Source organism: Anguilla rostrata, chromosome 17 (genome assembly GCF_018555375.3).
Source record: "Anguilla rostrata isolate EN2019 chromosome 17, ASM1855537v3, whole genome shotgun sequence".
Lineage (NCBI taxonomy): Eukaryota > Metazoa > Chordata > Actinopteri > Anguilliformes > Anguillidae > Anguilla > Anguilla rostrata.
In genome coordinates this window covers 28,957,541-28,985,447 of record NC_057949.1, presented here as the reverse complement: position 1 = coordinate 28,985,447, position 27,907 = coordinate 28,957,541, and the positions used below count along the sequence as shown (strand labels likewise).

The following is a 27,907-nucleotide window of genomic DNA, read 5'->3' as shown; positions in this document are numbered from 1 at the left end:
CACAAAAATTCACTTTTTTATTGTTTTGAAATAATAATAAAACGGCAGCAATAAGCACAATATAAAAATTGAATGCACCCACATTACCAACTGTTATTGAGATATTCACATATTCCTGAGATCACGGTGAAAATTCTACAAATATAAAGTGTCTGTATTTATTTAGTAAGTATTTGTATAGCAACCACAGTACTTTACTCAACCTGCAGTCTGGCTGCGGCTGAATGAATCGCTGTGTAAAGGTGTCCCTGCTGGTCACTAGAAGGCTTTGTGAAGGTAAATGTTCTTTTTTGCTCCAGTAAAGATGGGGGGTCTTGGTCAGTGATTGAAATGTGGCGTGCTGTGTGGACGTACTGGCCTGATTGACACCTCGGTCTGTAGCGTCTGTAACTGTGTGTGTGTGTGTGTGTGTGTGCATGTGCAGGTGTGTGTGTGTGTGCGTGTGTGCGTGTGTGCGTGTGTGCGTGTGTGCGTGTGTGCGTGTGTGCGTGTGTGCGTGTGTGCGTGTGCGCGCGTGTTTCATATGCACATATCTATTTGTGTTTGCTTGTATATGCGTATGTGTGTCCACTCATACATACACATTTCTGTATGTGAGTGTGTATGACATTTGGGTTCAGAGTACAGTACAGGCTGCTGTTCCCACAGTGCAGTTCTTTAAGGTTCAGCTCTGAACTTTACAGACTACTGTTCCCACAGTGCAGTTCTTTAGGTTTCAGCTCTGAGCTGTAAAGACTACTGTTCCCACAGTGCAGTTCTTTAGGGTACAGCTCTGTGCTGTACAGGCTGCTGTTCCCACAGTGCAGTTCTTTAGGTTTCAGCTCTGCACTGTAAAGACTACTGTTCCCACAGTGCAGTTCTTTAGGTTTCAGCTCTGTGCTGTACAGGCTGCTGTTCCCACAGTGCAGTTCTTTAGGTTGCAGCTCTGAGCTGTAAAGACTACTGTTCCCACAGTGCAGTTCTTTAGGTTTCAGCTCTGAGCTGTAAAGACTACTGTTCCCACAGTGCAGTTCTTTAGGTTGCAGCTCTGAGCCGTAAAGACTACTGTTCCCACAATGCAGTTGTTGGTGGCAACGCAGGTCCACTTTGCGCTGGAAGCTGGCGTGGCAGCAGGCGCAGGCGAAGGGTCGGTTGCCGCTGTGCTTGCGGCTGTGCGTGATGAGGTTGGAGCTCTGGCTGAAGGCCTTTCCGCACACCTGGCACACGTGGGGCTTCTCACCTGAAGCATCGGAGGGAAACGCGTCACACACGGCCCTCCCCCACAGACACTGTGTGAACGTAGGCTTGTGTGATCCCCCTTCAGTCTGCGGCTGGTTCAGCACTCGGAAACAAGCGCACGTGTGCTGTGAGCGTGCGCTGTGAGCGTGCGCTGTGAGCGTGCGCTGTGAGCGTGCGCTGTGAGCGTGTGCTGCGAGTGTGTGAGAACTGAATTTAAGTGACTTAAATTAATCACCTGGGCGGTGGATCCTGTTGTCATAAGTAAGTGTAACTGATATTTTTGTTTCTGCAAGCGGATTGGATAATGGATGGAAGGACGGATGGACGTGTGTTTCTGTGGCACAGGCTCTCCGCCCGCTCACCTGTGTGTATGTAGGTGTGCTTCTTCATGTCGGATTTCTGGTGGAACCTCTTGCCGCAGTACGGGCAGGGGTACGGGCGGGTGTTGGAGTGGATCAGCAGGTGGGTGGAGAGGGTGGAGGAGCGCTTGAAGGTCTTTCCACACACTTTGCAGCCGAATCCGCGCTCCTGTAACACACACGCGCGTGTGGGGATCGTCATGCTATGCTTTCCCACGTCACTGCAACATTCAATGTCCCCCCACCCCACCCCCCCCCCACCCCTTTTGGTCCGACAGTCGACCTCGCTTTTTGTCCAGCAGCATTTACTGCACAAATTTTCACACTGAGCTTTTTGAACACATTCCAGGGGAATTTTTGAAAGTCAGATCGAGTCAATTTGAGTGGGGGTAACACAGTATTGCCTGACTCATTAAAAAGTTATGGTGAGATAAACATGATAAACACCAAAAACATTAACATGAAGACTGATGGACCTCTATAAGCCTCACCCCTGTCACAGTATCTGTTGGCGCACCCTGACCATCGTTAATGGGTTTTTTGGAATGTTTTTTTTTAATTCTAAGCCAGTGTTCTAGAACTCCACTGCTTTTGGTCACCGGCAGGGATTGTGACATCATCAGCACCAGAATGCTCAGTTAAGAACATTCTAATCACGTATTTGTGACCTCACACCTTTAAGGGTTAAAGGTGGTGTGCAGGGGAAAAACGTGTCCTCGTAAACATTTGTTTCTGTGTAAGCGCACGCAGTGCAGGGAGAGCTGTCTGTTACCCGTACCATAATCCTGCAGTGCACACCCAGCTTTGGTCTGAACATGTACGATTGGTCGCTGTACGCAACCAATGGGAGGACAGGGAGCCTGCTCACTTGTGACTCCTGCGAATGAGAGAAGAGATTGGACACTGATCATGAGGATAGTCGCACGTGTGTGTGTGTGTGTGTATGTGTGTATGTGTGTGTGTGAGAGAAAAAGAGATAACAATAGCACTGCAGTACCCACCTCCTGACACCGGGGGCAGTCTGCAGAGGAACGCTTGAGACTGAGTTGACTGATCAGCTGCTGATTGCTGCTCTCTGTCGCCCCCTGTCGGTGGCTCAGGAAAGTGTGCAGCAGTTGCTCCAGCTCCCTCTCTCTTCCGGGGCTGCGTGGGCACAGGGCTGGGGGCCAGCGGGGCGTCGGCTGGGGCGCAGCTGGGGCGTGAGCCGGCCTGTCTGATGGGCAGAGGGTAGAGGGCACAGGCATATCCGTTATGTGCCCGTTATTTTCCCACTTTACGGGCAGCAGCGTCTCTGGAGGCTAGTCCTGGGGACGGGCACTGTCACTCCTCTTCTGCTGTACTTCAGTAAATGTCAGGCTGTATAAATGCATTTCATAGAAATGAAACATGTAGAAATAAACTTATTTCATTGGAAAATGCCACTCTGCGTAAGGGTGTCCAGTAGCTAAAGATGGAGGCAGTGTAGTATAATGGGCAAGGAGGTAGTCTTGTAATCTAAGGGTCACAGGTTCGATTCCTGGGTAGGACACTGCTGTTGTACCCTTGAGCAAGGTACATAAACTGCATTGCTTCAGTATATATCCAGTTGTATAAATGCAATGTAAAAACTTGTGTAAGTCACTCTGGATAAGAGGGTCTGCTAAATGCCTGTAATGTAATGTGTCCAGTAGCAAAGGTGCTTAAATAAATGACAGTGCTGCTGATCCATAGAGCAGTCCCATTGCAGCTGCTGATCGATTTCACTGTATATGGTGCCCAGCTAAAGATCTGAAGCACTGCGGCCTCTCAGGCTAATCTGCGTGTGTCCGTCTGAGGTCAGACGTGTGTGTGTGTGTGTGTGTGTCCGTGTGAGGTCAGACGTGGGTGAGGTGTGTGTGTGTGTGTGTGCGCATGCGTCTGAGGTCGGACGTGTTGTAGGTGAGGTGCGCTGGGGGTGTGGGTGTGTACCTGGGGGCCAGCACAGGTTAATGTACTGGGTGCTGTAGGGAGAGGGCAGCATGGGGTTCAACCCTGCTGTGGATGGGGCCACTGCTGTCCCGGTAACCGCTGTCCCAGTAACTGCTGTCCCGGCAACCGCTGTCCCAGTAACTGCTGTCTCTGCAACCGCTGTCGTGGTAACCCCTTTGGTCGAGTAGGTGGGGTTGACCACTTTAGGGGCGGGGCTTCCGGGAGACTGCGGCTCTGGTAGCAGGAAGCGCCCCTGCGATTGGGTGGAGCCACGGACACCGCTGTCCTCTGCAGGCCGTGGTATGTGGGCCCCGCCCCTTCTACTCCTGACCAGGAAGGAGCGAGGCATGCTGGGAGAAGGGCCCTGGAATAGTAGGAGAACGCTGCTTAGGCTGAATAAATATTCAAAACACCAGCACTGCTTACATCTAATGACCCGGATTAACAACACACAAATGCTACACCAGCCAGAGTGCAATATCACCAACAAAACTTAGATTTATTAAATCTGATTCATCATTCAAGCAAACCATCCTCTCTTGGGATGGAAAAAAAAAATACCAAGTAACTTGTTACTCTAATTAATGCTATAATAAATAAGGCTTCTTCAAAACTGTAATTGTCAATGGCAATATATTGTTTTTGAATTTACAGAAGATTGGTACAGTTTAAATTGAGACGTTCATTATGAGCGTACTATACACATTGTATACAAACAGCTATTTACAAAAATGGTATGAAGTGCATGCATTCACAGAAATTACTACAAACAAAATGGACTCATAAACTGGAATAAATATAATTTTTTTAAAGATTTAAAACTGAAGGAAACCAGACTCAAATAATAATTTGTGTATTCCATCAGAAAAAACAATTATGATGTAAATGAAGCATAGTCTTGCTTCTGTATCTGTCTCCATTTCATTGTAGAAAAATACAGCAGGATTCATTTTAAAACGAGTCTGTCACATCATATACAGCGGAAGCCAAAAATGCTTACAACTTCATGTGGCTGTACATACATACTGAATGTAACCTTTCAAAAAATATTAGGATTGGCAAGTTAATTTCCTAACGTTTGTCCTGAGTGTGTAAAGTGTGTGAAGTGGTCAAATATCAGAACCCATTCTGCTCTTATCTTATGCAACCCAGCCTAGGTGTTGTCATATTTTTGTATTTTCTGTTTTTTTTTTTTTTTTTGGTTTGTTTTTTTGTTTTGTTTTGTTTTGTTTTTCTTTTAGGATATTCCAGACGTTTGAAACAAAATTATTCCTTTCACAAACTGAACCTATGCTTGTACCCTTTAAAGGTCAACTGATGTCACGACCCTTAACCCACAAGCAGATAGATATTTGTCAGTGCATAACGGCTCTGGTCTGTACGAGATGTCTCGTGCACGCTGCTATATATTTTTGTGTTTCTCAACATGGTGAGCCCACCCGACATGATTCGGATCCCTTCGTCTAAGAAAACGGTGAACTGTGAGTACTGTGTGCGATGTTTTTTTTTTTTTTCTGCACAGCTGCAGTAAAGACCGTTTCAACACCGGAGCGCACCTGTAGATAACACGCCTTTTGGTTAAAGAGTATGAACGCTGGGAGGGATTTTCGTCTGCGCGCACAAACCCGCAAAGCCAACGAGCGCCAATCCAAAAACTCTTTAAAGTCTAGACTCGTTTGTATTGTCGAAATTAACTAAAACGCTTATAAATCCAGGTACGGTGGCGTTCAGTATTATGGCGAAAGTGTCCAGCAATTAAAAATCCCGCTTCAAATTCTGTCGTATCCTGCGCTGGTCTTTAATTTTCTTTTATGCCTATCCATATGCGTGCGTCCAGTTAAATTAAACCGCCTTTATAAAGCGCTGTTTCCTCTGTTAGATAGTTACTCCTAGTATAGCTATGGTAAAACTTGTGGGATGTAGTTACGATGTTTCAGTCTGTGTGAACAGTGGGTGACCTCGGTCATTGCGCGAGATTCGCTTCCACCACCCCACCCCCCCTCTTGCGCGTCACCCACCCCGAGGCTACCTCGAAACTATCGCTATCCCAACACACCCCACCTCAAACCGCTATAGAATAGGCTTAATCAAAACCCCTGATTAAACTGTGCTTTACATGCCAAATGCCAAGCAGGGCAGAGACCTTTGGAGGCGCAGGTGCGTGCTCGAAGTGAGAAAAGAGCACCAACCGAGACTCCCTCCCCTGCACGCGCCTGCCAGTGCCAAATACAAAATATTGCCACCGTAGAGTGGCGTATAATCATAGGTACAATTCTATTTGATTAGGAAATGGTTGATTTAAAAAATACTTTTGTTTTCTCATTGATTTAAATGTAATTTATTCTCACTGTCAACTTCGAATACAATTCACATCATTTCACACATGCATATATTTTGTTCGGCCGAGTGCAGTATACAGTTCCTTCTAAATCGTTTAAAAAGCTGAATTGATCATCAACAAAAGCGTTGAAAATATTTACTTTGTAACAAATGATGATGATGATGCCACATTGCAATAACAGTATGTTTTTCAATTTTATGTACATATATAAAATTTATAAAGCAACTTTGTCAATGGAGCCAATATTTGTGATTATAATCATATTAATATTATTATTATTATTATTATTATTATTATTATTATTATGTTTTGTGCCTCTGTCTGAATATTAGTATAAGGTCTATAATATAGAAGTCTACTGTTTCTCAACAATCTAATGCAATCTTAACGGACACGGGCGGTGCGTCAAAGAAACCGCTGTTCTTAAATTGTAGAGAATTGCATCAAACGCCTTCACTCACCACTTAAATGGAAAAGTTAAAACAAGAAATCAGTTTTCGCGGCTTTTCGGTGTTATGGTGCGCTCATGCCAGACATCTCCAGGTCAATTGCTGAGATAAAAAAAAGAAAAAGGTTGTTTAGTTAAATTCTACCAGAACTAACCAGTGGGATTTTATTGCTAATGATAGGCTATTTATTCCTTTATTTAAAATGCCATGAAACAAATGATCAGCACTACTTGGAATATAAAATAGTAACATTCTAAATATAAATGTGGAAATGAAGTTACTGATTACCAAAGGTCAGTACTTACCTAGTAATACTAGTTATTACTGTGACGAAGACATCAAATGCCCATGGAAATCTAAAGTACAACCAACTTGTTGAGCCAAAAAGAACAGTGTATTTTAGCTATCTTGATCATTGAGTTATGATGCTTACCAAAAAAAAAAACAAAAAAAAACTTTAATACAACTTTTTGATGAGCTGTTTCTAAATTTCAGCGCATAATTCTAATTTGTTTAAAACTGAAACATTCACGGCAAGTCGCGGAGTTGTCGAGAGGTCGTCTGGGCACGGGACAAAGTGTGAGCAACGTTGAACCTGGAAGAGCGCGCGCGCTACACCTTTCAAGCGCTCGGCTGTTCAGACCATATACATGTACATATATACGACCGCAACCAGCTTCCTTTCCACGAAACCCAATCCAGCTGCGCGTGAAACATGGGCGTTGGCACTGGAAGAAGTATGATTTCTTTTAATGAAACGTATTAATAACTACAGATTGTAACATGCAGACGGAACAGCATTGTGTTATGGTAGGCTTCTGATCACCGTTAGACTATGCGTAATACTGAATGTCTATTACTATCCATTCTATTAATGGTTATAGTTAAGCACCTAACCCATAAGAAAAGTAACACCTCTTAGGGCTAAATTTTAGCACTGCTTTCAAGTTAAAAATCGATCACCGTCTTACTGCTTACGTGCCTTGTGTGCGCTTATGAAACACGCTGCGTACCACGATGACTTTGTAAATTGCACTAGATGGGAGCAATCGACTAGTAATAATATATACATTAAGGTGAAATCGGACCGATTACAACCGATTGTATAATTTTACTATTCTGTTCTCAGATTCTAAAGTTTTGAGAGACCACGTTTATCTATAATTTCCATGTTTCCCTGTCGACAGAAGGCATAGAGCCCTTTGCCCTTTTGATATGTATTAACAACTATACTGTGCAATCAATAATACAAATATTGTATTATTGTATATAGATTTATATTTTAATTCTCACACGTGGAAAATAATCTACTCTATTAAAAGGAACCAAGCAAAATTAGCACTTCCCTGAAAATGGGAATTTTAAAAACAGTCTAAAATATTCACCTCCCGGTTTTCAGTACTATTGCACCTGTTTTAACAGGAACACTCTACTGGATTGTCTTCTGTAGTGTTTTATTACTTTAAAACATTCTAAGTGGGCTTTTTAGCCAGACCTCCACAGGGGTTTGCTTCCCACTCTCAACCAGGCAAGTCCACCACTTCCTTAGTCACCTAATAGTGGAAAATGGTACATTTTAGTTTTTGTTTTATTTATTATATGTGTGTTTGTAGCCATCTTCTCAGTTGTGAAGGTAGAGAACCATTTGCTTGGTTTCTACCAAGAATTCTTTGCCTTTCCCGGTGGCGATGGATGACACAGGATTTTTCGTGAGTCATATGCTCATTTTTACCCAGAAAGCCACGGGAGGCAACATTACAGCTCCCTTATATGTAATCTTATTTAAAATAATTAAACGAAATATGTTATTTGGGGGCAAAATATTACTTGCTGAACAAAGTGCTTTTACTCTGAGTGACAGTAGCATAATAGTAGTAGCATTAGTATAAAATCATACAACTGCAATGCTTTTTGAGTGCACTATATGGCTCATTGTGTATATTGTTTTGTATATTTTATGCAGCCTTTGCTCTTATTCATTAAGGATGTGAACAGTTTTCAGATTTTCCTTGGTGTTGTGCTGCTAAATAGCCTACCAAACAGCTACAGCACCATGTATGCCAGATCTCTCGAGCTGCCAGTGTTCTAACCAAGCACTTGGACATTCAGCATCAATATAAAAGCTTTCCGTTGTTCCAAGTTCCTTGTTTCACTTCGTAATTACTGATTTTGTAATCGCGTATTTCTTAGATGCAGCAGTACGGGTTTTTAAGGGCGAAGAACTTTTCAGGGGTTACTTCAGGTAGCAAGGAGTCCCCTGCCCCCCGTGCCCTCGTCTGAGGAGCCAAAATGAAGTGAAAGGGTGTCTAAATGAGTGGGACGGGGTTTAGTCATTTAGAGTAAGCATGAGCATTCCCTCTACAAACCACTCCCTCATTGCCCATCTTCTGCCGTGGTCTGAAGACCCATCTCTTCAGACTATACCTGGATTAACTAACTATCGCCATTCTGCGGATCATTTCTATTACTTAAATTCCCCCCCTTTCATGCTACACACGTACCGCCTGGGCCGCTTCCATGTTACATGAACCTCCATCCAGCACTTTTATTGTACTTCATATCACTATCTTGATGTTGCAGTTTTGTATGCCTCCTAGTTTGAGTCAGCATAGGTTAGGTCAGAGTAATGTTCACTGTGTGAACTGGACTTAATGTGTTCATGGTTATGAATAACTGTTACGAAAAGAGTATTGTACCTGTGTTATTGGACCTGTATTGTGTAGTTGTTCCACTGACCTTCGGTATGCACTTATTGTACGCTGCTCTGGATAAAAGCGTCTGCCAAATAAATCTAATGCAACGCATGAGAGAAGTGAAAGTGAGGAGTAAATTACACGATAGCGCTGCATGTTGCTTCAACCCGAAGCAGCAATATGGCTGATGCGAAATAGGGAGGTGCGGGCAGAGAGAGATGTTGGATGGAAAGAGTGTGATGTACAGAGAGAGAGAGAGAGAGAGAGAGAGAGAGAGACGATACAGGAAAAGAGAGTGTTGTGGGTCGAGAGCGATAGATGAGTAAGCTAGTTGGAGAGAAACTGTAGACGGAATGCATGCTAAACACAGTGAGGTACTGAGAAAGTGGTGGTGGAAGGTTTTTGGTGGGTGAGTTTGACCGCATTTGAATCAGTGATTTTTTTTTTTTTTTGGTTTGTAAGAGAAGGTCGAATGCTAAGGGTTGACACACATTGCACACACAACTCTGTCTCAGATCTGCACAAATACCTCTTAACACAGTCTCGTTCCAGAACACTGAATTAACACAATCTCATACCGGAACACTGAATTAACACAGTCCATTCCGGAACACTGACACGCTGCAGTCTGGTGTCCAGTACGTCCCTCCGTTAAACCGCACGAAACACGTCATCCGTAACTCAGTGGCACGTTCGTTACCAGCCATCCGTCCAGCATACCTCACGCAAACCACACGACGACAACGACACAGCCGCACAGACGCGTGCACACGTCAGATTAAATCCTGAGAAAAGGATGCCGTTTCTGAGAGTTCTGTGTAAATGTTTATTTTCTCATCCTTCTCTTGATGTATGAAACACTGAAATGCTTTGTATTACAATCGTCACCATTTTCATCATCATCGTCGTCAACGTCATCTTAATTATCATCATTGCTAAACTTCAGACAGTTTGGTTATCTAATGGATGCCAAATGGCTAGGATTGGGGCAATCAATGTTAATGTCAATGGCAGTTACTGTAATAAGAACAATACTGATATTTAAATTGCTTGCTTCCATTGTGACATCATAACCACATTGCACTAGGCATCACATCTCAACAGCAACGTAGTGCTCTGAGGACAGTCTAACCTCGGAACAACACCCTGTGTGGGACCTTTTCATGTAGCCATGGAACAGGATATTAATCATTTATATTTTTGGTCTTTGTACATTAGAACATTTCGAAGATGAAATCACAAACTGGATATTTTACTTAACCTTGATATGAAACCGTACAGATGCCACTGTAGATATGATTTCATTTGCTGTGGTTTGGCCATAGTTCTTTGACCTTTAACCTACAAATAAGCAAGTCTGTAGACACATCCAAAATTTCTGTATCTCAGATGATCAGATGATTGAATGCAAACTGCAGTCTAGTTGAAGTGTCGAAAAGATCAGCACCTGACCTTACATGAAAATCTTGTCTGTGTGCTAAACTATGCTGAAGGAGACCCTGCTGTCATCTGGCATCAGCTTGCAACAAGACCTGGCAGAGGCAACAGGAAGTGATGTCACAGAGGTGTTCTGTTGGAGTTGTCTTGATACATCACAATACAGTCCCAACAGACTCTGTTTAACTGGAGATACATTTCCATTAGCATGTTTTATGCAACTACGCTAATAAAATGATGCAATCCATGCAACTTTAGAATGTTTTTAATTCCCAATTTCATGTATAGTGCTATAAAAAACTTCTTTTTTTTTAAGTAGAACCCCAAACATTTTTACAAAGGGTCCCTAAGTTTGTTTGGAAAAATATGGAATAACTGGTCTAAATTCCCATTGGGCTAAAACTGGCGAATGAAATGGCCCCAGTCTTCCCTCATCTTGGCTGCACCTGTGTATTTCAACCAATCACAAAGCACAACATACGGGTTGTCACTCAAATCACATGCCACCAACTTTTCTTTGCCACCAACACAATGCCCACAAGCTGCAGAGCTCCAAGGTGAAGTAGCCTTGGCCTGCTAATGGACACGTGTCTTCAGCCAAAGAAACGGTTTAAGCCCCACGTGCAGAACCTTTAACACAAATCTTCCATGTCCTTCAGATGTGCTAAAAAAAACAGACTCTGTGAACAATCAAATGAAAATGGGCCTTTTTTCTGATCTACACTGAACCGTTGAACAAAGGAAGGCTCAAAGGCTTTGCTCTGATGTGTCTACGATTGCATCAATCACGGTCTGAAAGTTCAATAGGAACATGTGATGCATACTAAAGTTCCTGCGTCTGCTTTGAGATCCAGTGCCACCCCCTCTAAAAGCTCACATTGTGTAAAAACAGAAGTGGTGTGTTGCTTTTCCCCCATGTTCTACAACCAACCCCCCCCCCCACCCAAACACCATCTCGACACAAAGGATTATATTGGCACATAAGAAAATGGACACCAAAAAGAAGAAAAAAAAGTTTGGCTGCCATGAATATACTGCATACATTCATATAGATATGGATTTTATATATATAGATATATAAAAATGGTAAATAGAAAAAGAAATAACATATGTAGTTACATTAAAAAAAGAACATAAAAGATTTGGCAATGCTGAGATTTTTCATGTTTGATCTATGTATATCATCTAGCTGTAGTACTTTGTTATATCATATATATATATAAGCCCATGCTTTTCTCTCTGTCTCTCCCTCTCACTGTCGCTGAGTGTAAAATGGCGCCTCTATAGTCGTAGGCCTCAGTTAAAATGGCGTCTTGTCCCGGTGTTCCCTCTCCAAAGGCAGGGCCGGGAGAGGGCCTCGGAGAGAGAGAGGGGGAGGAGAGAGAAAGAGAGAGAAGGAGGGGGAGAAGGAGGGAGGGAGGGAGGGAGGGAGGGAGGGTGAGAGAGAGCAGTTGCGTTGTATAAGTGTGTAAGTGTGTTATATATTTGGCAGTGGAGGGGTGGGGGGTGTGCTTAATTGATGGAGAGGGAGGCCCGCTCTTCTTTTGAGCAGGGGTCAGAGCGGAGAGGACAACCCAAGCAGTGGGGTACCCCGGGTGAGATTCCCCAAACTGGAGGAGTCTGTTCCTCCACCCGTCTCAATGATCCCAGTCCCCTCGTGGTTTTGGGGTCCCTGGAAGGAACCCCAGAGAGTTCAGGCTGTCCTTCCTAGCCGGGAGGGGGGAGGGGAAGGGAGGGAGGGGGAGGGGAGGAGGGAGGGGAGGGGGGATTTATTCCAGTCTCTCACAGGTGCTTTCAATGCTGGGTCAATATATAGTTATTGACTAAAGCGTTTTTGTGTGTGTGCATGCATGTGTGTGTGAATCTGTGCATGTGCGCGTGTGTGTGTGTGCGCGTGTGCGTGTGCATGTATATGTGTGTGTGCTCATTCCTAACGATGGACGTTTCTGTGTGAGGCCATGTACAAGTTCCACTGACTTCGCTAGGTTCTAGCTGCCCAAACTGTGATGGGAAAATCCCCCCATTTTTGGTATAATCCGCTGTGCGTGTGCTGGGGTGCTTTTGCTCCGTCTCTTGCTTGGAGAGCTGGACGGCTCAGCGCCCAGCAGAACGGCAGCTTTTCACTGCAGAGCAAGTTTCTGCAGGAACATGGAGCGCATACCAGGGCTGAACGGGGTGAGCAGAAAAGGAGGGGGTATGGAGAGTGGGCGGGGCTAGGCGGGGCAGGGGGCGGGGTCATTGGGGTGGTGGTGCGTCCGCTTGCCAGCACCGCCTCCCCGGCTCAGTTCTCCTCCGCGCACACCATGCTGGGGAAGAGCTGCGGAGGGGGCGGGACTTGGGGGGCTCCGCCCCCTCCTTCCGTGTCGCTGTCGGTGCTGCCTTCGCTGTCCGGAGCAGGGCCGGGGTGGAGGGGCGGGGCCAGGGACGGGTAGAGCGCGGCGGGCGGCGGCGGGCTGGGCGGCAGGTCGTCGTCTGAGCTGAGGTAGTCGGCCTCTCCTGAGGCCGGGCTGGACAGGCGCAGGCCCTGAAAGGACCCGTGACCCGGGGCCGGGTACCTGAAGGGCTGCCCGCGCAACTGCCTGATCTGAAATGGACAACAGGAGAGTAGGCAGGTCTGAGAAGGACAAAGAGAGAGATACTACAGTTTCACACACATACACACGCACACACACACACACACATACACACGCACACACACACGCACGCACGCACACGCACGCACACACACATACACACGCACGCACACACACACACACACACACACACACAGACACACACACACTCACACGCACGCACACACACACACACACACACACTCACACACACACACACACACTCACACTCGCAGACTGACCTCTGCTTTCAGCTCAGCGATCTGCTCCCTCAGCTGGCTGATGTACTGGCTGGAGTCTGAGTGGTTCAGCTGGCCCTGGATCCGGCCCTCCTCCCTCTGCAACACAGATAATAATAATAATAATAATAATAATAATAATAATAATAATAAATATAAGATGCACTGAGCACAGGCCTCACTCACACACTCACACACACACACACACACACACACACTCACACACACTCGTGCACTCACACACACACATACACACACACACTCACACACACACATACATACACACACACTCGTGCACAGACACACACACATAAATACACATTCACATGCACACGCTCACACACACACACTCACACGCGCACACACACACACTCTCTCACACGGGCATACACACACACACTCACATACACACACACACTCACACACACACACACGCTCACACACACACACTCACACGCGCACACACACACACTCTCTCACGCGCACACACACACACACACACTCACACACACACATACACAGGCACTCGTTTCCACACCTGAATCTCCAGATCGGCAATCCTCTGCCTCAGTTCCGCCACTGCCGCCATGCTGTCTGCCTCCCTCAATCTCACCGCCATTACTTCCTCTTTACTCTGAGAAGAGGAGAGAATGACATCACTTCCTCTTTACTCTGAGAACAGAGGAGAGAGAATGACATCACTTCCTCTTTACTCTGAGAAGAGGAGAGGGTGACATCACTTCCTCTTTACTCTGACAGTGATATCTCACCTTTATCCATCTGAGAATGGCACGATCTCCTCTTTACTCTTAGTGCTGTTCTGTAAGAGTGTGCTACGCGCATGTTGAAATGGCCTTTTATTTATTGGTTTTCTTTTTTCTCATAAACTAACAGCAGTAAATGCTTGTGCTGTCACCACAACTGCAGAGAGCTCACCTTTACTGATCACAGCAGTTTGATTCATACCCATTAGCTGGAGGGTATGGTGATGTACACACTGTAATCCTGCTAGCCTATGAGAGTGTGGACGAGTTGGGGTGACGGTACACGTGGTGTACACTGTTGCCTGGGCGATGGGGGCGGTACCTTGCAGTCGGACTCGGCCTGCTTCCTCTTCAGCTCGCTGAGCTGTGTCTGCAGGCTCTTGTTCTGTCCCATAATGCACTGCAGCCTTTCCTGCATGGCAGCACTCTCCTGCTCCTTCCGGCTCACCAGCTTACTGTGGATCTGGTTCTGAGGGGGAGGGGCACATAAGTACTGTGTCTGTACTTCACACTAATGTAGAATGACCTGATATGGGGCATCAGTGTTGTGTCTGTACTTCACAGTAATGTAGAATGACCTGATATGGGGCATCAGTGTTGTGTCTGTACTTCACAGTAATGTAGAATGACCTGATATGGGGCATCAGTGTTGTGTCTGTACTTCACAGTAATGTAGAATGACCTGATATGGGGCATCAGTGTTGTGTCTGTACTTCACAGTAATGTAGAATGACCTGATATGGGGCATCAGTGTTGTGTCTGTACGTAACCGTAATGTACAATGAAATAGTATGGGGGGGGTAGGTGCTTCAGTGGAGTCAGTGCTGTGTCGGTGCTTCAGTGAGGTCAGTGCCTCAGGGGGGTCAGTGAGGTGTCAGTGCCTCTGTGGGGTCAGTGCTGTGTCGGTGCTTCAGGGGGGTTGGTGCTGTGTCAGTGCCTCAGGGGGTCAGTGCTGTGTCAGTGCCTCAGGGGGGTCATGCTGTGTCAGTGCCTCAGGGGGGTCAGTGCTGTGTCAGTGCCTCAGGGGGGTCAGTGCTGCGTCAGTGCCTCAGGGGGGTCAGTGCTGCGTCAGTGCCTCAGGGGGGTCAGTGCTGCGTCAGTGCCTCAGGGGGGGTCATGCTGCGTCAGTGCCTCAGGGGGGTCAGTGCTGACCTGGCTCTCCAGCTGCTGGGCCGTTAGTTTGAGCTCACGCAGCTCGGCCTGGGCCTGGGCTTCGCGCAGGCGCACGGCCATCAGCTTGTCCTGCAGCTCGTTCAGAGCGCTCTTCTTTGGGGACTCCTTCCTGTGCCCACCCCCGCCCCCCCGGGACATGTGGTGCTGGGACAGGACAGCCCACCGGAATCAATCACACTCAGAACACACTTCAGCTTTATTCCACATGCGTTCCCTTTCTCACATTACAAACTTTCCTCTCTGCTTACCAAACACCCCTACTGCACTCACTCCCCTCCCTCCCTCTTTCTCTCCCCCTCTCCCTCTTTCCCGCTCACTTTGTTTCTCCCTCTCTGTCTCTCTATACCTCTTTCTCTCTGTCTCTCCTTCTCTCTCTCCTCTCTCCTCCTCTCTCCTCCCTCCCCTCCTCCTCTCTCCTCCCCCTCTCTCTCTCTCTCCCTCCCTCCCTCCCTCCCTCCTCCCCCCCTCCCCTCCCCCCCCCTCCTCTCTCCTCTCCTCTCCCCCCCTCCCTCCCCCCCTCCCTCCCTCTCCCCCCCCTCCCTCCCTCCCTCTCCCTCCCCCTCCCCCCCCCTCCCTCCCTCTCCCCCCCCTCCCTCCCTCCCTCTCTCTCTCGTACCTGCCAGCGCTGGCTCAGGTCGGTCACAGAGTCTCTCATCTCTCTGAAGGACTGCAGGGTCTGCAGCTCTCTCAGCTTCAGCTGCCTCAGCTGCTCCTGCAGCTGCGCAACATTGGTCTCATCCGGCAAGGAGCTGCTCCGCTGCAGCACACACATACACACTCATTACACACCACACACACACACACACACTCATTCACACACACACACACCACACACACACACCACACACACCATACACACACACACACACACAACACACACACACACACACACACACACACACACTCATTACACACACACACACACACACACAAACAACACACTCACACACACACACACTCATTACACACACACACACACACACACACTCATTACACACACACACACACACACACACACACACAACCACACACACACACACACACACACACACACACACACACACTCATTCACACACACACATCACACCACACACACACACACTCATTCCAACACACACACACACACACACACACACTCATTCACACACACACACACACACACACACATTCACACATTCACACACACGTTCACACACACGTTCACACACAAACACACTACACACACACACACAACACACTCATTACCACACACACACACACACACTATACACAACACACACACACACACTCATTACACACACACACACACACCCACTCATTACACACACACACACACACACTCACTACACACACACACACACACACACACACACACACTCATTACACACACACACACACACACACTCATTACACACACACACACTCATTACACACGCACACACATACACACACACTCATTACACACACACACACACACATTACACACACGCACACACACACACATATTGCACACACACACACATTACACACACGCACACACACACACATATTGCGCACACACACACATTACACACACACTCACACACACACATACACACACACTCTCACACACTCGTGCATAGACACACTCACACACACAAATACACACACATACACACTCACACACATTACACACACGCACACACATATTGCACACACACACACACACATTACACACACGCACACACACACACATATTGCACACACACATCACACACACACACATATTGCACACACACACACATTACACACACGCACACACACACACATATTGCACACACACACACGCTCACACACATGCACACACACACGCTCAGTTGTGAGTGCAGCGATTCTCTGAGCTGTGGCACACTCCTCTCTGCTCCTCAGTGTGGTTGCGGCGGCTTGGGGGGGCCCTGGGGGGTTGGCGGTGGGGGGGGGGGATGGGGGTTGGCAGGGTGAGATGGGGTGGTGGGCTCAGTGGGTTTCTCTCTCGTCTTGGTGGGGGGGTGGCGGGCGGGGTTGGCGGGGTGAGATGGGGAGGTGGGCTCGGTGGGTATCTCTCTCTTGGGGGCACAGACACGCTCTCTCTGCCTGGCAGCTTTTCTCTCTCACAGTAAAGGCATGTGGTGAACCCGTCCTTCTAGGAACCAGCGCCCTGGGGCGGGGGCGGGGGGGGGGGGGGATCTGCGGCTCAGAGGTGGGGGGGGGGGGGGGGCGCGCTGGTTGGCATTTAGGCATATTTTGATTTAATCTCTCTCTCTCTCTCTCTCTCTCTGTAAATCTGACTGCTCCTTCCCCCTGTCTCCTTTGTTTCTGCACTTTTCTTTTTATTATATTTGCCCTCTGAAAAGTATGTTTTTTGGAATGTTTTCACAAGTCAGTGTTCTAGAACTTTGTTGCTTTCAGTCGCCAGTGGTGATTGTGACATCAGCATTAGAATGTTCGGTTAAGAGCGTTCTAATCAGGCGTTTGTGACCTCACACCTTAAAGGGGAAAAGATCGCGAGAACCTTCTCAGTGCCGAACGGCTTGGGTGAAGATGCAGGCCTGACATATTCGCCATGGTGATGCAATGACCTTATTGGGCTTCATTCACAAAACTTTTCTTAAATAATTCTTACTTTTGTTCTTAAATATGTTCCTGCAAAAAAACAAAACACATGAGACGTGTGCAGACCTTTGTTTTTGTGCGTATCCCAGGTGTATGAGATGAGGAATGCTGGCTATTTGTAGATTTTATGCACAATCCTGTTCGTGTGATTTGCATAAGGAAAAAGCCACGAACAAATACAGATAAGAAAAAAAAGCCAAAATGTTCTTACATGCAGTTTATGATTAAATGTGATCGTACACATGTTTCGTGAATGAGGCCCAATGGCTCCATAGCCTGTAGCCTGTACAGTCCTAGTCTGTATAACAGAAGAAAATGTGCCTGTCATATAAATTGTATTGCGGTCATAAAATCTTAAGAGCACAGTCTGGTTTTGACTGTGACTGTGCCGAGCGAAGAGGAGGGATGTTGCAGCGTTATTATCACCTGCGACTTTTACACCATGAATCTGTCTGCTCTCAAAATCTCCCAGCTGCACTTTTACCCAAAAATGAAAACGATCTCTTAGTCTTGGTTTATTTCCCCCGCAGGGAAACAGTAGGCCAGAGGTGAAGTTCACCGAGAGAGAGAGAAAAAAATAAATTATGCGAAGGAGATTCAGTTGTTTCAGAAAACACCGCTACAGGTCACCCGGGCTGCCATGGAAACGAAACGAGTGGGAGTACTAAATTGGGGAGGAGAAAGAAGCCTTTTCTGAGTTAGCATCAAAAAAAAAAAAAAAAAACTTTTTGAAACTTTATTTTGGTGATGTCATATCAGTACAGTACATTAGTGTGAGACTGAAATCAGTGGTGCTGCATGGGAAGAGCCCGATCTCATGCTTGAGCTGAGAAGCCCGTCTCTAGGGAAGTGATGAGATCATGCAGTGGCTCATGGGAAAAGGATGAACCCTGAGGTGTGGCAGTGAGAGAAGGGCGCAGCCCACCCATTGGCCTCTGTGGTTTTGACACATCGTCACCCTCATCCTCAGGCGAGCGAGCGCACAACCACACACACACACACACACACACACTCACCACAGACACACCACACACACACACACTCACCACAGACACACACACACACACACACACACACACCACACACACACACCACACACACACACACACACACACACACACACACACCTCACCTTCTCCAGGTCCAGCACCTTGTCTTGCATCTCCTTCAGGGCACAGAGTAGCTCCGCCTCCTGCAGCCGAGACTGCTCCAGCTGCGTCTGCAGGCTGCTCACGAACGGCTCTGTGTACTGAGGGAGAGGGAGAGAGAGAGGGAGAGGGAGAGGGAGAGAGGAGAGGGAGGGAGGGAGAGAGAGGGAGGGAGAGGGAGGGAGGGGGAGAGAGGGAGGGAGAGGGAGGGGGGGAGAGAGAGACAGGATCTAAACCCATGACAGAACAAACCAGATCTAAATACACTTTAAAAACATTGTTACAGAATAACATTTTATGTTTCATGTTCATATATATATATATATATATATGAAATATACAAATTCAAATAGGCTTTATTTGCTTGACAAGAGAACATGTTAAAAATTGTTAAAACATTAAAATACAAAGAAATTACAAAGACATTACAAAAAAGCATCTTCCCAATATAAATGGAATGTACTGAAATATATTGCAAATATAAGGACTATAACGATACATGTATTTTTGTGCTCCTTATTATTACCTTTGGCCTCAGACCCACAATCCACCTTGCATATGCGGTCAGCGGGAGACCACAGATCTGGCTCAGATTTCCCAGCACAGAACCCCTAGTTCCCCCCCCCCCCCACCCAAAAAAAAAAAAAAACCCCTGCTCCGTCCCCGTTGTGTAATGGGAAGTCCTCCTCCATGCCCTCTGCCCCCCCCTCTCTCACTCTGAGTGACAGTGCGAGAATCAGAGGGTGTGTGAACTCTGAAACTCCAGCGTACCCACGGCAACGCTCGCCGCCACGTTTCGGAGAGAGCGCACGCGGACCCGCATCAGCGCACCGCCCCACCCCGGCCCGCCCCGCACCACCCCGCCCTGCCCCGCCAGACACCCCAAGAGAACGAGCAGCCAAACAAATGTGAGAGTTACCGATGGTGCAAAGATTAAAGGATTCTGTACTTTCCAAACCCCCACCCCCCCCCCTCCACGGCTCAACCCCCCTCCCCCCCCTCCACTGCTCAAACCTGCCCCCCCCACTGCCAACTGCCCCCCCTCCACTGCTCAAACCTGCCCCCCACTGCTCAAACCCCCTCTAGTTTAAGAGGATGGTTACAGAGCAGGGTCCGTCCAGTCAGTACTACAGGAAGTCAGTCAAATTCACTTTATGAATTTTAACATTCCCACAGAACATTACAGGCATTTGCTGTGCAATTAATTTCCTGTACTGACCCTGACCGTCCTTTGCAACCATCTCCTTAACAACCAAAGTCCTGACTGTACTGAATTGACCATCTGGTTGGCAAAAAGAATCTCTGGCCTAACCTCTCTGGCCTTTGGGTCAGTTCTCTGTTAAAACACCTCTCTATGCTAAATGGGTCTGTTAGTAACAGCTTGCAATTGGAGGCTCAGACAGTGATTATATTCACACTGATACCATGCACTTGTAATAATAGTGCTAACAGGACAAAGGGAAAGCTTAAACGGGGAAAAAAAAATTACTATGGACTGCACCTAATGCAGTGGCATGCCCAACACATTAATGCCCAACCCAGTTCCTGGAAATCTATCTTCCTGTAGGTTTTCCTTTCAACACTCACCACCCGATTGCACTAATTAGCAGCTCAGTTAGATCTCTAGCTGTTGAATGAGGTGTGCTTTGTTAGGGTTGGAGTGAAAACCTACAGGACGGCAGATCTCTAGCTGTTGAATGAGGTGTGCTTTGATAGGGTTGGAGTGGAAACCTACAGGACGGTAGATCTCTAGCTGTTGAATGAGGTGTGCTTTGTTAGGGTTGGAGTGAAAACCTACAGGACGGTAGATCTCTAGCTGTTGAATGAGGTGTGCTTTGTTAGGGTTGGAGTGAAAACCTACAGGATGGTAGATCTCTAGCTGTTGAATGAGGTGTGCTTTGTTAGGGTTGGAGTGAAAACCTACAGGACGGTAGATCTCTAGCTGTTGAATGAGGTGTGCTTTGTTAGGGTTGGAGTGAAAACCTACAGGACGGTAGATCTCTAGCTGTTGAATGAGGTGTGCTTTGTTAGGGTTGGAGTGAAAACCTACAGGACGGTAGATCTCTAGCTGTTGAATGAGGTGTGCTTTGTTAGGGTTGGAGTGAAAACCTACAGGACGGTAGATCTCTAGCTGTTGAATGAGGTGCTTTGATAAATAGAATCTGGTGTCTTAGTGCTGAGCTAAAAGAAAGACTTGCACCCAGACCTTTTCTGATAAGACTGGACACCCCTGAACTGTACATTATTATCCAGTGTTCTGAATTTATTAATATTTTACGTCACTAAGTGAATCAGAGTCCATCTTCACAGTGAAAAGGATGTGTCTCATCGGCCTTTGAATGCCTGCATCCTGCATGGGCCTCACAATAGCAGAGCCTTTATCTCATTTAAAGTGTGTGCCGCTTAGCAGGAATACAGCTAGTAGCTTAGCCTGGCCAGTGACAGATCCATCGCTACGGGTGGGGACCAGGCTGTATATACATGCCTTTGTCCCATACATTGTGTTTTATGAAACCACGCAGAAAGCGTACCGCGCTTCGAGATTTGTTTCTGTGCACAAGACGCAACAAAACATTTTTTTGTTTGGTGCTTTTTCTGAAATCTGTAAGGAGATGATCCCTCGAGCGTGTAAGAAGCAGGGCTTCTGTTCTGGACCGAGCGATGGAAGCCGGTTTTTACTGCCAGCCAGAGCTCGATTCTCACAGACCGAGAGTCACACGGGAAGTGCTCCTCGCGGGTCACGCCCTCTGCGTACGACGGGGTGCTGCTAAAATCGAAACTGAGCTCCCGGACCTCTCGAAAGGCCACGATCAAATAAAACCCTCTCCTGATTTAGACGTGGCCCGAGATACGCTTCAATACGCGATTGAAATGTTCTTTTGTTTAATTTCTACGTTAGAACATTCGAATGTCGGTTCTTCCCCCATGTGTCATCTCATACCTCGCCCACCCCCACCGCCCGAGACCATCTGCTAAATGAATAGAATGTAATTTAATGCCCTTTCATGGGAGCACCTCATGATGACTGTTTGCCCGTTAGACTCTACTTCGCTGTCCGTTCAGCCCAGCGTTAGCCACGGACACCGAGCCCCGACAGGCGAGCTCCTCTAGGCCCGGCTCCACCCAGGATATAGGGGCTTCCCTGGCCACTGTTTGGGCGTTTTTTAAATTATTTTTTATCTCACTGTTGATCTTGTTTTTTGGAAGTTCTGGGCCAGTCTTTCCTATTTATCTGTGTTCTGTTTTCCTGTAAAGCGCCTTTGAGTCAGCATCTTTGAATAAAAGGGGCGATAAACAGTATACAGATATACAGCGTACAAATACAACAGTATGAATTAATTACCTCAGCAAGCAGATGGGTTGTATTTTAGCCTCTGTTTCACAGCACATACACACAACACCGCACATGCACACACAGCGCATGCACATACACACAACCCAGCACATGCACACACAGTGCATGCACATACACACAACACAGCACATGCACACACAGCGCATGCACATACACACAACACCGCACATGCACACACAGTGCATGCACATACACACAACACCGCACATGCACACACAGTGCATGCACATACACACAACACAGCACATGCACACGCAGCGCATGCACACACAACACCACACATGCACACACTGCGCATGCACACACAACACAGCACATGCACACACATGCACACGCAACACACGCACAGGCCACTCAGTTTAGCCCAGAATGAACTCGTGGAATGGTATCTGCGTGTCTGTTTATACAAATCGGAACTGCTTTACCACTTTAAAAAATCTAAATCTTACAAAGGACCTGCAGTGATCAACAAGTGTGATGAACCGGAGAGATCATGAGGTGTGATTACACATACACGCACACACACACACACACACACTCTCAGAGACCCCACCCAGCCATCTCCTGTGTGACCGGGTGAGAGTGTTGGTTTGAAAAGCAAGTGTGAAAACCACAACACTGATCACAATGTCCATGCCCGCGATGACACGGTAATTCTGCACATTCTGCACAGATATGCGTATGCCTTTACTGTCGTGCTACAGGTATCAAAACCCAGGACACGAGTGTAAACACACGCGAACACGGGCAAACACAAACGGAAAGACATGACCTCAGACAAACTACCAAACATATTAACCCTTTGAAGTGTGGGCTTCTCTGAATGTCTTTGCTCAGAACTATAGGTCGGTGTTCTAGAACTCAACTGCTTTCCGTTAAGCAGCAGTGATTGTTACTTTGGCATCAGAACGTTCAGTTAAGGACATTCTGATCACGTGTTTTGTGACCTCGCGCATTAAGCAGTTGAGACGGGCGAGCAGCGATCCACAGTGTGTGCCGTTCAGCAGGCTGTCAGAAGCGCCAGTGGCAGATGGTGGTGGAGCTCAAAAATACCAACGCGGAAACGATCAGATAAACACAGAAACGAGACACAGAAATAAAAAAAATCTACGTTTCACAGCTGTGCTTGATATTTTTCTGATGTTTACAGTCGCTGTCTCACCACTGCCGGTTAGAGCTTCAACGACACACCCAATACAGCTGCCAATAAAACTGCACCTGCTTACTGTGCTACACACACACGCACACACACACACACACGCACGCACACATGCACACACACACACACACATCCCATTCACACACCCACACACACACACACACACACACGCACGCATGCACACACACACACACACATATCCCATTCACACACGCACACACACACACACACACACAGCACGCATGCACACACACACACACATCCCATTCACACACACACACGCACGAACACATGCACACACACACACATCACATTCACACACGCACACACACACACACACACACATGCACGCATGCACACACACACACGCACGCACTCACACACACGCACGAACACATGCACACACACACACACACATCCCATTCACACGCACACACACACACACACACACGCACGCATGCACACACACACACACGCACGAACACATGCACACACACACACACACGCACGCAGGCACACATGCACACACACACACACACACACACACACGCACGCATGCACACACACACACACACACATCCCATTCACACATCACACACATTACACTGACATAAACACAAACCCTGTCTCCCTAGCTTGACTGAACAGAAGAACTGCATATACTGCAGAACCTGTTAGCCACTGTCGGTTGTTCTGTTTTATTCTCACTGTAGAACCCAGCCCTGTTCCACTCACACTATAGAACCCAGCCCTGTTCCACTCTCACTGTAGAACCCAGGCCTGTTCCACTCTCACTGTAGAACCCAACCCTGTTCCACTATCACTGTAGAACCCAGGCCTGTTCCACTCTCACTGTAGAACCCAGCCCTGTTCCACTATCACTGTAGAACCCAGCCCTGTTCCACTATCACTGTAGAACCCAGCCCTGTTCCACTCTCACTGTAGAACCCAGCCCTGTTCCACTCACACTGTAGAACCCAGCCCTGTTCCACTCTCACTGTAGAACCCAGCCCTGTTCCACTCTCACTGTAGAACCCAGCCCTGTTCCACTATCACTGTAGAACCCAGCCCTGTTCCACTCTCACTGTAGAACCCAGGCCTTTCGCGGTACCCAGTGCAGTGATGTTTAGCCCTGTGTTTTCCCCTGTGGCCCCTCCCTTTACTGGCACTTCCCATCTCTTCTCTGATGGGGAAAGGGGGGTGTGGCCACATGAAGCTGTGGTGGAGCAGGAGAGTTGGGGGGAGGAGGGGAAGGAGGGGGGGTAGACTATGGGGTGTGATAGTGGTGAAGGCTAGTGAATGGTGGGTGTGGTGCTTTAAGGGAAAGAGGGGCGTGGCGCTGTAAGGGCAGTGGGGGCGTGGCTACCTTGTGCTGCTGCAGCTCCTGTATGGTGTCCTGCGCCCTCTGCAGGCTCTCGCTGGTACTGCAGCACTGCTGGCGCACCACGGCCAGCTCCCGCTTGATCACGTAGTTCTGCTCCGCCTCCAGGGCGCGGGTCACCTGACCCTGAGGGGGTGGGGAAAGGGCGGGGTCAGAGCCCTGGGGATTACAGCCCCACTCCAACATCCCTCTCCTCCACACAAAGCCCCCTCTTCACCACACCCATACACCAACACCCCACTCTAACACGCCTCTCCACCACCATTATTTAAAATAGAGGACATAGCATGTAGGAAAAATAAATATTTAAATATAAACATAGACAGTACAGGACGGGGCTAACAACCTAACGGCTTATATGGGGCCTCACCCTCACCAGTAATAAACAGAATAACAATTTTAAAAGTTCAAGTGTGGTTCAGTTCATTAGTCATATTGGTGTTCGGAGGCTGAGTTCATGGTCCCCAGCCCTGAGCTGTTCTAAGTTTGACAACAAGCCAGTGCACAGGCATGAGGGGACAGACAGACAGGCAGAGAGACAGACAGGCAGACAGACTCACTGACATACCCAACTGCCTCTCACGCAAGGGGCATGGTCATGCTATTCATTCTCAGGAATTGGGCATGGGGGTCGGGGGGCAGGAGAGAGGGAAGAGGGAGGGAGAGGAAGGAGAGAGGGAGAGAGGGAGGGAGGGAGGGAGGGGGATGGGAGAGAGGGAGGGTGAGGGAAAGAGAGAGGGAGGGAGGGGGAGGGGAGGGAGGGAGTGTCTGTGAAGGAAGAGATGTCAGAGTACTGTACCTGTATCAGTTTGTCAGCCAGAGCAGCACTTTCCTACAGTATCACAGGAGGAGCGAATGAGAGAAAGAATGAGAAGTAAAAGGACAGATCGAGGGAGAGGGATAGACGAGAGAGGCACAAATAGAGTGATAAAGGACAGACACAGAGAAGATACAGAAAGAAATAAAAACACAGATGACACGTGGTAGGCAGGAAGTGAGGGAAAAGTGTTAAAGATGAGTTTCTGGCAGACGTAGGGAGAAAGAGAGACAAATTAAATGAGGGAGAAGAAGAGAGGAAGAGATACGAGGAACACCAGAGAGGAAAGCAAGTTGAAAGGAACCCAGTGGAAAAGGTCTGCAGCTCAACTGAAGTCACATGCACATTCCAGCTCGGTCATGCACTCTACTGTCTGTAGCATAAATACATACACACATACACACCCAATTCCTTTTTAAAAAAATGCATTTTAAATGTTTATTTTTTTAAGCGAGTGGCCGAAGAGAGAGCGAGCACACAGACACACCTGTGTGCAGTAACCCCCCCCCCCCCCCAACATCAAGAATTCAGTACATGCATAAAATACAGTACATGCATTTAAGTACTCCAAAACACAAAGACAGTGGACAATGGAACCTCAATCACTACCTAATATCTCACTGTAAAGCCACACCCCCCCCCCCCCCATGGGAATCACGCAGCAAACCGCCTCTGGTTTTAGGGGCTGACTCATATCAGTCGACACAATCGCAGAAAAACAAAAACCCCAAAAAGGAAAAAGCAACACGAATATTCTTAAAGGGGGGGCGGGGCCGACCCACGTTTATAAAGGCGTGCGCGCGCGGGTGTGTGAACAGGGGGGTGGGGGGGGGGGGGGGGGGGGGGGGCGTGTCTGCGCCCGTCTGTCAACTCTCACCTTCTCAAGGGTTTCTATTCTCTGTTTCAGAAGCCTGTTCTCAGTACGCAACCTCTGCATGAGGGAAGGAGAGGGAGAGGGAGAAGGAGGGGGAGACAGAGGGAGAGGGAGGGAGAGGGGGGGAGGGAGGGAGGAGGGGGAGAGAGGGGAGAGAGGGGGATGGAGAGAGAGAGATTGCTTTTTTAAACTGGAAATGGAAATGATCTCATAGTCTTAACATAAAAATTAACTTTAAATTCTTCCTATTGAAGTCGACCTTTTAACGAACTGTATTGTGGCCTTCCTGTTTCACTAGAGTGTGAAAATGTGGTAATACACGCATAAAAATCCCTTAGTCATCCATCGCTCGGAAGACCAAATTACTGTCAGCCAAAAGAAACAGGCGGCTGTTTGGCCTACAGAAAAAGTGAGGAAGACGGTGAGGGAGGCGAAGAAGAACCCGAGGACCACAGTTCAGGAACCGTCAGGTAAATTCATAAAACAGCTCAAATATTTTTTTTATGTATTTGGTACAAGTTCTGCACATAATGGTTCTCTCTTGTTTTTATCCTTTAGAAATTCCTCTAGTTCTTGTGGTCCGCCAGCCCACAGCTCCGGGCCCAGAGAACCAGAGTTTCCATGGTAATGGGAAATGTGGGAATAGTTGTGGAGGGGGGTTTCATTTTCCAGGATTCCATTGGAGCACTGTGAGCTGCTGCGTGATCTCTTTTAACACTTTGAAGAGTAGGTGTTTTGGAATGTTTTCCAAAACTCTAAGTCAGTGCTCTAGAATTCCATTACCTTCAATTATCACTAGTGATTGCTACGTCAGCATTAGAAGGTTCAGTTAAGAACATTCTAATCACGTATTTGTGATCTTACACTTCAAAGGGGTTACAAAGTATTTGGTTTTTTTCCCCAGCCAGGAGTCCCCCTCACCTTGATTTCAATCTGTTCCTCCATCTCCTTGTTCTTTATAGTGGTGTATTCCTTTTCGAGCCTGGAACACAACACACACACACACACACATACACACATGCATGCACGCACACACACATGCACACGCAGAAGACAACACACACACACACACACACACACAGAACACTGTATACACTGTAATTATTTCAGTGGCAACTCAAAAAAAAAAACTCCCACTGTTGTGTAGGGGGTACACCCTGCCAACGTGTAACCTGCTCCTCCATGAAATGTTGTATTTGAAAGGGTCCCGACTAGAAAAAAACCCGAAATATACAGCCTTGTCATCCGTTACACTGAACACCATCCCATCCCAAGAATATTCCAACAAACATACTGTAGCCCTCCATACA

The 27,907-nt window shown here is 47.4% G+C and overlaps 2 protein-coding genes and 2 long non-coding RNA genes across 6 annotated transcripts in view; 1 reads left to right on the top strand and 3 right to left on the bottom strand.

Annotated features, from left to right (window-relative positions):
- Positions 1 to 5: 5 nt before the first annotated feature.
- LOC135243483 (zinc finger protein ZFP2-like) lies at positions 6 to 3,294 on the bottom strand. Its single transcript, XM_064315357.1, has 4 exons — positions 2,579 to 3,294; positions 2,356 to 2,454; positions 1,581 to 1,746; positions 6 to 1,219 (listed from the first exon to the last, which is right to left on the bottom strand). The coding sequence occupies exons 1-4, from the start codon at positions 2,819 to 2,821 to the stop codon at positions 678 to 680; spliced, it is 1,050 nt and encodes a 349-aa protein (XP_064171427.1). The 5' UTR covers positions 2,822 to 3,294; the 3' UTR covers positions 6 to 677.
- A 235-nt stretch (positions 3,295 to 3,529) lies between these two features.
- Positions 3,530 to 7,583, bottom strand: LOC135243490 (uncharacterized). Its single transcript, XR_010326654.1, has 3 exons — positions 6,620 to 7,583; positions 6,327 to 6,416; positions 3,530 to 3,888 (listed from the first exon to the last, which is right to left on the bottom strand). It is a non-coding gene; the product is annotated as an uncharacterized LOC135243490 (long non-coding RNA).
- Positions 4,784 to 27,258, top strand: LOC135243491 (uncharacterized). Its single transcript, XR_010326655.1, has 3 exons — positions 4,784 to 5,005; positions 27,002 to 27,067; positions 27,156 to 27,258. It is a non-coding gene; the product is annotated as an uncharacterized LOC135243491 (long non-coding RNA).
- LOC135243481 (EVI5-like protein) overlaps positions 12,441 to 27,907 on the bottom strand; it is a 23,878-nt gene continuing 8,411 nt past the window's right edge. The window contains exons 10-20 of one of the 3 annotated variants that reach the window (XM_064315353.1): positions 27,519 to 27,579; positions 26,601 to 26,654; positions 25,706 to 25,738; positions 24,892 to 25,032; positions 18,996 to 19,112; positions 15,849 to 15,989; positions 15,212 to 15,376; positions 14,382 to 14,528; positions 13,834 to 13,929; positions 13,299 to 13,394; positions 12,441 to 13,028 (exon numbers count right to left, since the gene is read on the bottom strand). In XM_064315353.1, the coding sequence (XP_064171423.1) occupies positions 12,726 to 13,028; positions 13,299 to 13,394; positions 13,834 to 13,929; positions 14,382 to 14,528; positions 15,212 to 15,376; positions 15,849 to 15,989; positions 18,996 to 19,112; positions 24,892 to 25,032; positions 25,706 to 25,738; positions 26,601 to 26,654; positions 27,519 to 27,579 (1,354 nt within the window). In that variant the 3' untranslated portion in view covers positions 12,441 to 12,725. The other 2 variants (XM_064315354.1, XM_064315355.1) reach the window with 2 other exon arrangements.